This window comes from Adiantum capillus-veneris, chromosome 8 (assembly GCF_014529385.1).
Source record: "Adiantum capillus-veneris isolate H3 chromosome 8, ASM1452938v2, whole genome shotgun sequence".
Lineage (NCBI taxonomy): Eukaryota > Viridiplantae > Streptophyta > Polypodiopsida > Polypodiales > Pteridaceae > Adiantum > Adiantum capillus-veneris.
In genome coordinates, this window is record NC_140938.1 from 41,157,008 (window position 1) to 41,173,336 (window position 16,329).

The following is a 16,329-nucleotide window of genomic DNA, read 5'->3' on the forward strand; positions in this document are numbered from 1 at the left end:
TATATGCAATAATGACTACCATAGGGTAGGCCCAACAGATGGCGGCAACCTTCCTTCCACCCGGCACAATCAACAAAGATTTGTTGGTATCCAATTGCATCCATTAGCTGCCCAAGTCATCTATAGCTTGATGTGCCCATCCAACATTGAGATTCTCTACTTAGAGGCACAAAGAAATTGGCTTTTCAATCGAAAGATGTAGCATGTCCACAACTGCCACATGAGGCACCCTGCTTTTTAGTCAAAAGATGTGGTGCTCTATGCATGCATATGGGGTTATTGTTCCCCATGCCACAAAATTCTCACCCTTACCCTCTTCTTTTTTAAGAAAATTGATCCTTCCACCTTTCCTTTTCTTTGGTTACTTTTTTTTAAAAAAATTACTAAAATACCCTTATAATTTGTGGAAATTTTGAAAATAATACCCTTCAAATTTCAAAATTTCCCAATATACCCGTGTATCATTTTGGAACAAATTTGCCTCAAATTTTGCTTAGTGTAATCTTTATGACAATGGATTTTATCTTGCAATATCTAAATCGATGCTAAGTGACTATGTTGCATTGTTTTAAACAAAATTATTCACCAATGAGCTCACAAATAGAGGCATCTGTGTCTAAAAATGAAGAACAATTTTATATGTGCCCACAATGGAGACTTTCTCGTGTATCATCAATAAATGTACCTCCTTTATTCTTTCCACATTTACTTTCATAGGATTGTTTTCCTCGATCTTTTTCGTTTGAGTCGTTTGTATCAAAGAAATCATTTGAATAAGGATGATTTCATTCTCATTATCATAGAATTTAGTTTGTAGGGATTTATTAGCATAAATCTCCATTGTGGCCAAGATATCCATCCATCCAAATGGCTCAGACAAATGTTCTAAAACAGGTTCATGAACATAAACATCATGAAAAAGAATTGTTTATAGTTATTCATGCATTAGATTCATGAAAACACTACCTACTAGGGACACCTTTCATCATACAAACAGACCATCAAAGTATCGAGTAATTTCTTACACAAACCAAGCTTTTCAACAAACAAATGAGGTCGGGTAATTTTCTTTTGCAATTTCAATTTCACATCGCTCACATTTCAAGAAAGAAAAATGTGATTGCAGATGCACTCTCTTGCTAGCCTAGGGTCAATGTTGTCTCTATTGCATACATTCATGATTGTACAAGCATGATTGGCAAGTATAGAGAAGATGGAAACTATGTTACTTTTATGGCAAACCTAGAGAATGACAAGACCCATGAACCTCTCTCACTAAAGGATGGATTTCTATTACATGGATCACAACTATGCATAACCAAGAGTCTGTATGGGAAGGTTATGTATGAATCCCATGCATCTTCTTATGCAAGGCATCATGGAATTCAAGCCACAATCCAAGTAATAGAAACTTATTTGTATTGGCCCACTATGCAACATGACATTCAAGACTATGTAGAGAAATGCATAGTCTATCAAAAGGTCAAGTATGATAGACACAAGACCCCTAGATTGTTGCAAACTTTGCCAATCTCACAAACTCCATAGGAGAGTAATTCTATGGACTTTATCTTTGGGTTTCCAAAGTCCACACATGGCTTTACGAGAATTTTGAAAGTCGCTGATCAATTTAGTAAATAGGCTCATTTTATTCTTATTAAAAAGACCATTAAATTGCATCACATGGCTACTTTTTTAATTTTCCAAAATTTTAAGTACCATGGGATGCCAAGTTCAATGGTCTCTAATAGAGATCCACGTATGACAAGTCTCTTTTGGAGGGGGGTTATTGAAAACATGGGTACACGTCTTGATTTCTCTCTAGTATATTATCCTCAAATGGATTTCCAAAGTGAAATCGCAAACACGGGGACAAAATGAAATCACAAATTTGACTATTCTTGATCTTCTCAAATACTATGTTGGTGAGAAGGATCAAGGTCATCAATGGGGGAAATACTTACCTTTGGTAGAGTTTGCATACAATAATATGGTGCATAATTCTATAGGCAAGTCTCCATTTGAGATAATTGAAGGCCACCCCAAGCCTCCACCTATCTTAAAAATGCATCAAAATATATTTTCTAGTTGATGAAAATGTGTGTGACATTAAGGTAGCTTTTCAAAAGATAAAAGAAGTTATTCAAGTGTTACAACAAAAGCAAAAAAGAGTTGCTGATAAGCATTCAAGACTTTTAGAGTTTAAAAAAGAAGAATGGGTTTTGCTTAAATTCCCTAAGGCTTGATTATCTCAAAAGACGAGCAAGAACTGACAAGGCAAACCCATTGGACATCAAAAGTTCTATGTTGAACTCGCTAAGAGATACTATGGTCCATTCTAGATTCTTGAAAGAGTCAATGATACAACAACTTTAGATGCAAGGTGCCTTATGGTGGTAGAGCAAGAAGCAACCTACCGTGGTCACTTCTAATTGTGAAATTGAGTACAAAGCAGTTTTCATAGCTACGGTTGAGTGTGTATGGCTTAAACACCTTTTGCATGGTTTCACAAGAACATTGTGGTGCATTATCACTATGTCAGGAAAAGACTATCAGTAGCAGAAATGAGCTTGATTTATGTGCCAACACAGGACAACCTTGCATATCTGTTCACAAAGGCATTTCCGTGTTCGAAGTTTGAAGATTTTGTGATAGCTACGATTGAGTGTGTATGGCTTAAACACCTTTTGCATGGTTTCACAAGCACATTGTGGTACATTATCATTATGTCAGAAAAAGACTATCAGTAGGAGAAATGAGCTTGGTTTATGTGCCAACATAGGACAACCTTGCATATCTGTTCACAAAGGCATTTCCTTGTAAGAAGTTTGAAGCTTTTTGCAAAGCAGTGGACTTGCTTCCCTTTGTGGATTGATCATATCCTTAGGCCATGGCATTTCCCTATACACTATGAGCTAGCTCTGTTTCACCACATCACTCCCAGGGTGGATTTGGTACCATATATGTGGTAGCGATATCTGTGAGAACACTTAGGAATGACGAGGCACTTTTTCCCTCACTAGGATATTTTTTCTCCCGTTCATTTATGTACGCCCTTCACTCTAGGGCTATCTTATCTTTCTATTTACACACTAAGAAGTATACTCTCTTGTGTGTGCCTTGAGCTTCGTCGTCTTCTTCAAGTTGTGTGCGCATCTACAACCCTAATTCCAACATACAAGCTTCTCAATGGTGGTTGGGGCCAACTCAAAAAATTCTTACCAATGTTATCAAATTATCAACTAATCATAGTGGATGCAATTGGGTCAATTTGATTGGATATGATCATTACTTGAATGAAAATGAGATTTGAGAGGTCAAATGAAGTTATCTTTTCAATTCTTCAAGTGAAGTTAAGGAAGACCTAATGAACCTATCTATGGTGTCAAGCTCTAATTTTGGTCAGACTCTTACTTTTTGGTCAATTGCTCAATTGTACTCCATGTGACCAATTTCTCTATTTTCAAATTTGGACTTTTCCATGCGTTACTAATGTCCCACATTCTGTGACCATTTTTGGTTGTGTGCAAATTTGGATGTCAACTGATGACCCTAGTGGTTTTCATTTTGCATTACTCCCACAAGCAAGGCTCTACTAATGTCCCACATTCTGTGACCATTTTTGGTTGTGTGAAAATTTGGATGTCAACTGATGACCCTAGTGGTTTGCATTTTGCATTACTCCCACAAGCAAGGCTCTACTAATGTCCCACATTCTGTGACCATTTTTGGTTGTGTGCAAATTTGGATGTCAACTGATGACCCTAGTGGTTTGCATTTTGCATTACTCCCACAAGCAAGGCTCTACTAATGTCCCACATTCTGTGACCATTTTTGGTTGTGTGCAAATTTGGATGTCAACTGATGACCCTAGTGGTTTGCATTTTGCATTACTCCCACAAGCAAGGCTCTACTAATGTCCCACATTCTATGACCATTTTTGGTTGTGTGCAAATTTGGATGTCAACTGATGACCCTAGTGGTTTGCATTTTACATTACTCCCACAAGCAAGGCTCTACAATAAAACACCCAAATCCATGAGTAGATTTGAATTTGGCAGAGGTTTCAAGATTTTAAAAACTATACTAACTCTTTGATCTAGTAAATGTGATCCAAATACTTTCAGATTTCACACACACTCTATGAATAAAGTCTATGCAATGCTCAAGTGTGGTCAACTTGGTCAAGATCATCATGTTGTCACAAGCCAATGTGTCACTCCTTGAAAAATTTCCACCAAGAATGGCTTTTGAAGCTTGGTATGATATTGGTTTATCCCTTTGACCTCAAGGTTTGTGGAAAAACACACAATTAGTTAAGGGATTTTTTTCCACATAATTAGACTCTAGAGTTGGCACTCTTGGCACTTAGTGAAGCCTTCCAACAATCAAAATGCATTAAGAATTCACGCAAAGACTAGGGCTAGAAAAATACAGTTTTCCTAACCGAAGGAAATAAGGGCAAACTTGAATTTCTGTCGGTTTTTTGGTCAAAATTTGAATCTTTTATCGATATTTACACTAAAACTTGTGTAGATTTGCCGGTTTTCTTCAAGGCAAGCTCAAAATCTAACCTGGATTTTATGATTTTAGCCGGCTAAACTACACTGTACCCCGGTTTTTTTCTAACAGTGTCAAAGACTATATGCAACATTAATGTGGTAGATATGCAAATTTCTTAGGTGAGCACATAGTACACTTTGTGGCCACTACAACTTTTTCTACTTAAATGGTCTCTCATGATTACCTTGATGCTAATTAGATTTCTTAAATTCAAAGGGCTTCATATATAATTGATTACATGAATTCGAGAGATTTTTGAAGGTTCTCGCTAGTTCTTAGCTATTGAGTCAGCTTGTACATGTCTTAATGATGAAAAAGTGTGATGCATACTATTTTATTTTAATAGGTATAATGAGGGTTGACAGGGTGGGGTGCTCCTCTAACTTAAATGATGCATAAAAGGTCTTGTCGGCTTATCCCATAGAATTTATACATCCCTTTGCGTGGTTGCAAAAAATTACTCAAATGATAATTGCAAGCAATTTAAAAATATTCTCAATTTTTGGTTTACTTTCTGGCTAATTTTTCAACTTTTAGCACTCCAAATGAAACCAAAACACAGTCAAACTTTATAAACACTAGTACAGCCTGCTGACTTCGCCCGCCTGTGTGTGTGTGTGTGTGTGTGTGTGTGTGTGTGTGTGTGTGTGTGTGTGTGTGTGTGTGTGTGTGTGTGTGTGTGTGTGTGTGTGTGTGTGTGTGTGTGTGCGTGCGTGTGCGTGTGCGCCACTGTGCTCCTAGAGTTGCAGGCCACACCCACCGCTTGAAGGAGGTTCTGACGCGTGGCAGGGGGGAACCGGAATTCCCTCCCCCTTTATCCTTAGTATAGAATGTATGGTCAAAATGTGGATGATGAAAATGGTCACATATGTAATGTGAGGCCAACACTCTTAATAAGTGCCAAAATCTTACAAATCTCCTTAGGCATGTGCCATAAAATGGAAAGCATGATGTGTATGAAGCATATAAAGTCATCGAAAAACATGCACTGATACTTTCAACTAGACATTATTGTGCAACTAAAATTGTGGATGGAGCTATTGATGGGATGAGCCTTAGTAGTACTAGGGACATAGAAATAATGATAATTTAGTGCTAAGGATGAAGGTTTAGCACTAACTAGGGAAAGATGGGAGAGAGTAAACTCAATGTAATAATATACATGTGATGGGCTAGTTTCTAACCCGACACATTCTAATGAGATCAACACCTTTCACTCAATGTGAGTGTGTGTTCCAGTCGATAAACTGAATTCTATAAAGGAGCCAAGCTCTCACAGTCTCCAACAATGCATAGTTGTACATCAACCATCTTTATTTTGGATGGAGTCCTTAGGATAAGTGAACCCCATGGATTCCTCTAGTAGCTAGATGCTCTTTAATATGGGGAAAAACAACTCTTCACCCCTCCAAATTGAAGTAATGAATGTGGAAGTCGAAATTCACTCAAATTGTTGCAATCTTCCTCCATAGGCACCCGAGAATGAGCTAGGATTGCTCTAACATGTATTCTAGAGTGAAACTTAGAGTATCGAATGGGTTCACACCCTTAGATGACCAGATGAGGACTTCGGCTTAAGAAGACCTGATGACTTGACGTCAAAGTAGATGAACAAAGGGAAAATTACCAAAATACCACTCTAGTTTGTGAAAATTCCCAAAATACCCTTGTATCTATTTTGGTTGGATTGTTCAAGCTTAACAGTTCTTTATTCTTTTCTGACAAATCAAGATCCGTTTTTAAGTGCTTAGCATGTAATTTGTCACAAATTACCTCGCAAAAAAGGGCAATTATATCTAAAAAATAATGAAGCAATTCATCTCCAAGGCCTACATAACCTACTCAAATTCTAGTTTTAGTATCTTGTATTGATAGACAATCAGTCTTCTTACGGAAGGTACAAATTTTTTTATCTTTGGAAAAATTTCATCTCACAACTAGGGGTATTTTGGGAATTTGAGGGGCATTTTGGGAAATTATGAGTAAATATCGAGGGTATTTTGGGAATTTTTGAAATTTGAGGGGTATTTTGGTAATTTTCCCATGAACAAATGAAATGAATTGAACGGAAAGACTTAAGATCATAGACATCCGGGAATGAGACAAAACTAGAAATATATTCACATTTAGAATAAGGTTCAAATACAATCTCGTTTGGAGTGGCCCATTGTAAATGCTATGGCTTTGATCTTGTGGTTCCAATGGGTAAAAGCCAGCGCCCACATTAGCGACCCTCTTGCAACACAAGAGCTAAAGGAGCAATCGGGTCTCTGTTGCGATATTCGAGCCTCGATGGCTTAAGACATGCATGAGAATTTGTGTTCGGAACGCGAGTCTCTCCGCATCTCTTTTAGTATATAATATATATTAAAGCTCATAGTAAATTTCCATCAAATCAGAGTGGCGCAGCGGAAGCGTGGTGGGCCCATAACCCACAGGTCCCAGGATCGAAACCTGGCTCTGATAATAAATACTGCAGGTTTTAAATGCAGTTACTTTCGATGATATGTTTTTTTGTCGCCGTCATGATGTGTGCCAGCTCCTATTCGGATAATTTTATTGGACTGTCAATTTCTGATTCTGATGTAGCGTAGTCCACCACGAGTGAAGGACGATGACATTTTGCTAAGACTTCAGCATACACTGCTCATCAATACTCACATATCTCAGTTTTTAGTGTAAATTTCGCGGTCCCAACCCCGATTATGACATTGCAGTTCTAAATCTCGACGAATAGCATCAATTTCTCCATAAAACCCCGGTTGTCTAGTTGTAAAAATCAAGGCCAAAAAAAACTGATTTTCTTGGAACAGTCACATTAAAAAGGCAAGGATCACAATACTCCCAAAATGCTCTCATTGTTTTCAACCATTTGCAAGGTCCCACACCCAAATCACCATTCTTCACTAGTTCTCCCACTATTGAAAAGGGATTACAGAAGGTAAGCATGTCCTCAATGCCCAATTTCAACTTTTATGTTTGCAAGTTGCTTCACTTCTGCTAACCTGTTACTATTCCTCAATTCTTGCGCTCTTTCAGCATGAAGCTCATCAGCTGGTAAATGGTATCTTGGCACAATTCTTCTCTCATTTTCAAGAAATGAATGGGAGTGTAGATTGGTTTGTTTCTTGATTAATGTCGCACCTATTAGTTATCATCCACGACCCGGACAGTGTGCACATTGAGATGGTGGTGCAAACACGAAATGCGCAAAAGGTCAAGCGCTGCTTGGTGAGCACATCAATACGAAAAGAAAAACTAGCAATGCAACTCACTAAGAGCAATATGAAGTGCATTATATCGGAAGGATGTTCATACGACCCACCAAATTTTTATTGCAATCAAATGATGCAACTACAGAAGATGTATATGTAGGACAACCATTTACTCAGATATTCACAAATGCCCAAAATACCCTTCTATTAATTTTGGATGAACTTTTGGAGACTGACAATAAAGATCTATATTTAACTTTCTTAGACAATAATTTTCACCGTTTGGCTTAGGGAAAGAGGCATTTGTGTCTACAAATAATGAACCATTTCATCTCAAGAATCACAATACCATCTAAAATTATAGTTCTATCCTCTTCTATTGAGGGAGAAAAAGTCTTCCTATGAAGAGTAAAAAAATCTTCGGAGATGCTTGCAAGATTAACAAGGGACTATTTTGAGGATTTTGGAGAATTTTCAAGGCATTTTGGGAGCTTCAAAAAAATAGGAGGGGTGACTTGGTTATTTCCACATGCTTAAATACTTGGGTAATTTTCTGTGCTTGGCATTCTTCAAAACCCATGCATCGGTTTCACAGTTTTAGCTATATACAGTGGAAGTTCATTTCGCAAGCAATGGCCAGGTTTCTGCTGATGAGCACCGAAGCACGCGAACTTGGAAATCCCCATAGAGGATTGACGGACATCTTGACAACAGAACTGGGGGTGTGCTGAAAGTCAAATGATCGGCAAAAAAAAACATACTGAAAATTGAGTAGCAATTACCCCTCCCAAACAAAAATGAGACTTTACAAAATCTGAAACTCCCTCCTTTTGATAGATACATTGGGGTGAAAGGTCTGTGATTACATCATAGAGAATCGGACGGATGCAGGCGATAGTGCGGATTGAGCTCAAGGGGATGGGCTCAGGCATATGTAAGGGTGGGTGTGGTTCTCTTGTTTAGATAAGGCCATAATTTCGTAGTTGAGAAATCAGTATTCTAAATATAATGTATACATCAGAAGCTCAATAAGCACAAAAAACTGGCTTCCAACCCAAGTCCAATGGAGTTTTCGGAGCTCTTTTTGCAAAGCTTGAAGGAGAACTTTTGTTATGTACAAAAGAATGGGTGGGTCAAGCTTCAATGGAGGAATTGTCGATCTGTATTCCACACAATCGAATGCTTTTCAGACTGAGTTGACCCAAACCTGATCGGAGTGTACAAATATACTGTAGAAATCCTAAAACCTGCCTGCCTGTGACAGAAATCACAAATTTTAATTTCCGAAAAGCCTTGATTTTTGCTCTCTTCTGGTATTTTGCTCCACAGCGTAGCCAAAAATGAATTATGTAACAAAAGATTCCTCTTCCTGCCAGTATAACAAAGAAGGAAAGACAAGAAACTTTTACTTCAGCTGAGACAGCCAAATGCAATTTGAGTAGAGATAACAAGCATACCTCCATTATTACAAAACAGGAAAAGTGTCACCTTCTTATGTGATCTGTGCAGATACCTGTAAACAAGGCCATTGTTATGGAAATACTTGCATGCTAAATAAATGTATAAAATCAAAAGGATATACATCTATGCCTATTACCCCTACACTTAATGAAACACTTTTGGGAAAAAGAGGAAACAGAAGGGAGAATCAACAAGGATTTCACATTTCTTTGAGACACACAAACATAACCGATCTAAAGAAAGAGAATCGAAGACTTTGGGATCCTCCATCAACCCCTCACCCATGCTCACATGCGTGCACAAGCTGCAAAAGCTGTTTCTCCCTTATGTCATCAATTTTCACAGAATATTCACAAAGGTATGCAGTTATCGTGGCTGATAAACACCATAAAAACCAAGGTATTACAAGAGAGACACAAAATCAGAAGATTTGTTAACACCTTGGTTCCAAACTCGCTCATTGTCTCCTGCCCTTCTGTCAAGAAACAACCTGCCAAAACACAATAGCTCGATGAATTTCTTTGATACACTGTAAGGGAAGAAAGTTTTAGGCTCACAAAAGAAAAGATTATACCCTACCTACCTTACCTTTTTACATAAGCAAACTTGGCCTCTTTTTTACATATGTGATCAGTCAGTATCAGAATCTTGCTGCTTTGATAGCATGAACACTTTCACTTCAGCTAAGAAGGTAGCAATCACAGGCCTGTGATCAGATAGGGTATACTCTCCACGTTTGTATTCCAACAGTTTCAGCCCTTTCCCATGCCATATGACTCTATCACACCTGTTTGGGAGCACAAATGAACACATTTCAAGAAAATCAGAAACGAGTACGCACTAGAACGGTGACTAACCACATGTGCCAGGGAATACCGTTCATATGAGCTCTCACTCCCTCAAATGATGAGCAAATAGGCATAGACTATTCTTAAGAGAACAGTAATTTACCAGGCTGGAGAGCGTTGCTTTTCTCCATGTTTTAAGTTCTCCCCAGCATATTCATTTGATTCAAATTCGTATTTATATGTAGGGGGGAAGGTAATAGTGCCTTCCTGCCATCCTTCAAAAATGCGGCCTTTCTTTGATTGCTTTCTTAGCTATAAAGAACAAGAAACAGAGTCGCAACATTCCTTTGCATCGTGCATCATCACAGGCTTCAAACACCTCATTTACCTGGTCTTTCTTGATTAAGCCTGTCCAATCCTCCTTTGCGACAAGAAGGCGAATTTCATCATCCAGTAAATTAAGGCGATAATTCAAATCACCAAGCCATATAATTCGACTGTCAGACACAGAAAATCATAAAATATGTTTAAAACAATAGCAAACAAAGGCAGACCAATGCCAATAAGAAGTAGGAATAAGGAAACAGATGCTAACTCGTGGCCCCATATACTTCTCGAACTGTCTCTTGTACCATTCTTGCTGGATGGAAAGTGAGTACGATTCAATACTTCCATCGCATCCCAATTCCTGCGTTTCTCATCTTCTTGTTTACCTCCGGATGTGAGATGGGCACAGATAAAACAGAAGCTGGTCTCATGCAACCTCATACTGACAGTGACAGAGCCCTGCATGCAAATCTCTCTTTCCTCCAGTAAAATATCAAAATGATATTTTCAAATTTCAACATCTGCCCAAAGGCAGATACAAGAATGTCAAGAATCCACAGAAGATACAATACGAAGTAAATTATCCATGAGGAGAGCCTATCAATATGTAGCAATAGGTAGAAACTCTTCGTCTATGTGACATTGTTAGGTACATTTTGAAGACCCAATTTTTGTACATATGGTGATGCTATGGGGTGACATGAAGTGTGTATACATTATTTTGCGGACTTTCTAGCTTAATTTATCAAGTAGATGTACATGATGGGCAAGCCTCTATTGTAGTGCTAGCTTGCAGGTTACTTTATGTCACGGAGACAGGCACCACGTGCCAACAGGAAAGAACAGACTGAGCAACTTTAAGCACTTCAATAACAACCGAACTGAAAGAGATACACGACACAGGAGACGGGTAGTAGCGATGTTCCACCCCAAGAGAGCACTGGCCCCAAACACTGGCGCCCCTTTCGGTATTTCTTTATATTGCTTCAACCGAGTACAACTCCCATGGCTCTGCTCTGCATCTCCCGTGGGTAGACTGCCAGAGTGAGAGCCCATGGCCTCTAAAAGCAGTTTACATGAAAAGCAGTCAAACTCAAAAGCTTCTGGTCCAAAAAACAAACAGCACGTTTTGCGAAAATCCGATGGCTGTCCCATGGCACTGCCAACGGAAATTGCGGGGCTGTCCGTACAGGCTGCCACATCAACATGTCAGCGAAAATTGCGGGATCCTGTGCATCTGCTGCCATGTCATCATTCTCCTACACAAAAATTTGAGTGTGTATGTGTACCGGCTTTACTTCTAGTGACTTGGACCCCCATCGAACGGGGTCCCATAAGTTGGTAAAACTTTAATGAGTTTGTCCGGCTCGACGAGAATCTGTAAGTTGGTGAGAACTTCTGCTAGTTCCGATTCTTCCAAGTTTAGGCCCCTCGACCGGGATCTGAGAGTTGGCTCCGTTCTTCAATGACTTCACATGTCCGTAGTTTGTGGAACTTAAGCAAGTAGGGGGGGCACTAATTATCCAAAAATTTGCAGGTTTTACTCATTTGGGTCTTCCCCTTCTCTCTCATGCCAGTTTTTGCCCGTGACTAGCTTTCTTTGTGTGTACTCTTGCCAATGCCTAGACAGTGTCCTATTCGACTACATTTTGCACAGTGTTTGGATTTGGCCATGTTCAACACTTTTGTTACACAGGTTGCAGAGTTTTTTGAGGCTTTAAAGCACCCAATTTGGATTTGTGGTTTTATAGTTATGGTCTACTATCCTCAGTGTACAACATATTGGGAGCCTGCAAGCTGTTCTATTCAGAGAGAGTTTTGGAAGTCCACATATTTTGTGGGAGATGTAAGCTTTGAAGGGGATTTGTAAAGGGGGAAAATTTGTTTACAACTGCAATAGATGGCGAGCCATAAATCCGTGCCTAAACAAGTTTCTTTCTCCTTTATGTGTGATCCATTGGGTGGACCGCGGTCAGTAGTAAGTTCTTGAGAGGTCTTCTTGTTTGAGTTGCGGTTCTTGAAAGTGGAGTTGGGAAGCTTTTGATGACCTTGGATTGATATTGGGTAACATTGCTATAGAGGTGCTCCAGTTTTTGTTTGCCAAACAACATCTACAGAAATTTGCGGACTGCCAAGTTCGCACAGAGATGCACTAGCTTATTAGTGTAGCATCCTAAATACTACTAAACTGAAGAATGGCACGTGGTGCCCTTTACGGTTACATGCAACCAAGGAACACCGTCCATTTTTAGGACCCAAAGCTTTCCATAGCTTGTGAACACCTTCAGGTGGTGTGGCTTTGAAGTAGATATGACTTGGCGAGGCAAAATATTCTCATCCCCAGTCATTTTCTTGAGCTCTCCGCAGATGGCTTCATCATCAGACCTAGTTACATAGATGCCCACCTATCACATGGATTACACACATCTACTGCCCAGATTTGTATCTCATCACATTGGCTGAGGATAAAACAGGCAAATGGTGCTTGTTTCGAGACATCAGAGCTATTATTTACCCCAGGACAAAGAATGACAGCACCTATATCACACAAAGATTCATCTTCCCAGTGTTGTGCCACCCATCAAGTACTAAACGATATTGTGCTGTAATCATCCATACAATGACACAACAAAACTATATGTACTAACTAAGATGGGAGTATAGATTACTCCATTCATGATGATGCTCGAATCACTTATTCTGAATCTAATGGATCAATAAATTTTAATGATAATGTTGTGAACAAACATTTGATAAAAATACCTAGAACGCTACAATAACAGCATCCACTCCATCTAGATGGTATCAACATTGTCATCTATCTCGACTCAACTTATTACCATCATATTCACACTAACATCAGTGCCAAATACTCTGTATCACTGTATGCTCCCAAACACATTCCCCCACACATACACAAATACAAAGGAAGATGCACTCAGATTTTGTGACCGCTCTAAAGAAGCCAGCCATAATGAAGCCTATGGATAAATAATACTGATGAGATTGAAAGAAATCATACAAAAAGGTAGCTATAGATTGAAGAATTAATACAATGTAACTGGGTGCAACTCAAGTTGCATGTCCCCCACGTACAGGAGCCAAGATTCACCTTTGAAATACTAGAAACTCATGGTATCATCCACAAGAAAATATAAACATCAGTACCATCGTGCACAATATTGACTACACACTGGATAAGCCACTTCAAAATTTGACAGTGCCCAATAGTGGCAGTAGGAAGCAATGAAGATATAACTAGATGAATCCAGGATTAGCCCAGATTCACCCTTAAAGGAAAGTGCAAGGTATAGACCCATGGTAGTCACCCACAAGACAATATAACCATCAGCTCCATCATGCATAATATTAACTAAATACCACGACATCCCCACTAATGTTGTCAGTGCCCAATAGTGGGTGTACAACTAGGTACTAACATATGCTCACAAACACAAAACACACCACATGCACACACGGGAGCATACATCAACACAAAGTCCAATGTACTGAGTTTCTGTCATGACTCTGGAGAGCCCAAATTCACAAATTAAGCAAAGCGTGAATTACAAACTCAGAGTCATCATCCACAACTCATGCCCTTCATGCACAGACGCAATAACATAGTTTAACAGGAAGGTCTGCATGCTGAGTTCCAGAGACGTAGCACAAACAGGCATACTGAAGCCCAGCACGAGAACATTTTATCCACATTGGGTTTGGGGGGGGGGGGGGGAGGGGGGTGTGAAAGAGAGAGATACCTTGTTTCCCAAGCATCCCATCAAACCAACCCCAACGCACGAAACAGACAAGTTGTGTATGAAGCGACACATGTTTTTGCGGACCCAAACTGAAATATGGACTCCAACCATTTGCTTGCTCACAGCTCGAACATAGCATGTTTGCTTTTTACAAGGATCAGAGAATCTACATGAGACATTGCCAGCCGAAGGCAACAATGGTCTTTGAGGTGCCTCGTCCTCTATTTTGCAACAAAAGCAGGTGGTTCAGGTTGCAAGTAGATGCTATTACAAGTGGATGTCTGTATTGAGTACACTTAAGAAAAAAGATACATTACCAAGAAATTGATCACTGTAATTTTCTAAATCAACAGGAGGTTGGATGAGATCCATGTCCTTGTCCATTAAGCTTTGATCAAAATCATAATCTGAGTTCTCAGTAAAGCGGTGAATCAATGTCAGAATCCTGAAACAAATCTCATTTATGTGTGTTTGAGCATGTTTGCATGAAACTGACTGACCCCCTAGTCACCTCTCCCAGTTTAGAATCTTGATATATTTTCTGCCATCTTTTTGATCAGGTATTCCGTTAATTGAAATGAACTATTAAAATTTACCAAGCCTGTTTATTGTTTCTCGAATTAATCCTTGCCATATCATTGCAGGTTGAACATCATCCACACCACAAACATTCCCCACATTCAGAGGAACTATTTCTTGAAAACTGAAAGAAGAAACCAAATAATTGTAAGACTATGCTAAGTAGAAAAGAATTGTATGGCAGATTGTCAGGTTAGCCCACCCAATGACATAGATATCAACAGGACCATTGGTCTCCAACCAGTCGCTCAAGTCCAAATTCTTTGGAGGTATTCTTCCTGCCACATTCCATGTTCCAACAGCTATTCTACATACGTTTCAAGCAGAAATATAAGATAAGATGGCAAAAGTGACCACCCAATTTGCTGTAAACTTCAAAGTCAAAATTGCACCTTAAATGCTCAGTCTTGAGCAGCTCCTTTTCTTTCTGGGCATTTTCAGCACAAACAACAGGCAAGTCTTTCAGTGGCTCATCTGCAACACATATATCTATGCATTACAATACGACAATCGATGACCGCATGCCTATGTAGGCATTATTATATAGCATACAATCCTTCTTTAACGTGGTCATTGGCTACAGTTTGCCTTGTCAATCCGACTCAAGTGGGTGGAACAAGAAAAATGATTCTCCGACTGGAAATTGTGATTTGAAATACAAAGATATGTGGGTATTCAGATTCATATCTCGCTGCACTTCTTGATGAATTGAGCAAGGAAATGTGCTTGGCGTTTCTAGCTCAGCAGATAACCAAAATCAATCAATCTCTCTCTCTCTCTCTCTCTCTCACACTCACACACTCACAAATACAGATCTATTTGACGGGATACCTGGCAAAGGCCAAATGCAATCGAGATTTTTAGGTGTTTGAATGAGGCGGAATTCTTCTTCTCTTTTGTCTTGAATTTCGTCTTCTTCGCTGTCTTCCTCGTCGTCTGTGCTACGCTCATCAGAGCTAAAATCATCTACAATTTTTATGTCACACCACTTACGCAACAACACTCGCAGCCACAAGAACTGGAAGCAGCACCACAGCTCCATGATGCTTATTCCATGGAGAGAGAGAGTTGTTCTGTGCTTACAGAAAGAGCGCCATGGTTTGATGTATGGTTTTATGTCACTCATCACCACCGTGAACCCAATTATGATCTTGATTCTTGTTAGTACCTATAAAACCGGATTCTCTGTTCACACAGTTCCCAATTTGATGCGCTTAAATTTTGTTCACACTGCGCTGTGCAACCCTCGTAAACAATTGTTTGCGAGGCCAAAAATTTGAGCATCCGATCGAGAAGGATATTCATTGATGGCCACGTGCCCCCTGTTTTGGTGCACTCAAACATGAGCGGTCGTAGTTGCAACTAAAACCAGTATGTGGTACACATTTCCAAAAAGAAAATAAAAAGGTATCTTCTGCGATGCTGCTGACGGGGAGCGTGATAAAAAAAACAACTTAAAAAAGTTGCTTCGCCATGCATCTCTCTCTCTCTCTCTCTCTCTCTCTCTCTCTCTCTACACAAACACACACTCTCATGCGCAGGTGTCCATGCACCTCCTCTCTCTCTCTCTCTCTCTCTCTCTCTCTCTCTCTCTCTCTCTCTCTCTCTCTCTCTCTCTCTCTCTCTCTCTCTCTC

At 39.5% G+C, this 16,329-nt stretch overlaps 1 protein-coding gene across 4 annotated transcripts; it reads right to left on the reverse strand.

Moving 5' to 3' along the window:
- Window positions 1-8,795: 8,795 nt before the first annotated feature.
- LOC147452032 (type IV inositol polyphosphate 5-phosphatase 9-like) lies at window positions 8,796-15,960 on the reverse strand. 4 transcript variants are annotated; one of them, XM_086517860.1, is made up of 14 exons: window positions 15,526-15,960; window positions 15,087-15,168; window positions 14,897-15,001; window positions 14,712-14,818; window positions 14,433-14,522; window positions 14,116-14,336; window positions 10,623-10,813; window positions 10,416-10,524; window positions 10,191-10,339; window positions 9,967-10,026; window positions 9,828-9,890; window positions 9,680-9,729; window positions 9,236-9,291; window positions 8,796-9,147 (listed from the first exon to the last, which is right to left on the reverse strand). In XM_086517860.1, exons 1-13 carry the CDS (start codon window positions 15,818-15,820, stop codon window positions 9,263-9,265), a joined length of 1,551 nt encoding a protein of 516 aa, XP_086373986.1. In that variant the 5' UTR covers window positions 15,821-15,960; the 3' UTR covers window positions 8,796-9,147; window positions 9,236-9,262. The 4 variants fall into 4 exon arrangements, 1 of the variants encoding a protein (XP_086373986.1); XR_015188861.1 differs by having other exon boundaries at window positions 8,796-9,033; window positions 9,267-9,291; window positions 9,823-10,026; window positions 15,526-15,948; XR_015188859.1 differs by having other exon boundaries at window positions 9,823-10,026; window positions 15,526-15,948.
- Window positions 15,961-16,329: the final 369 nt, after the last annotated feature.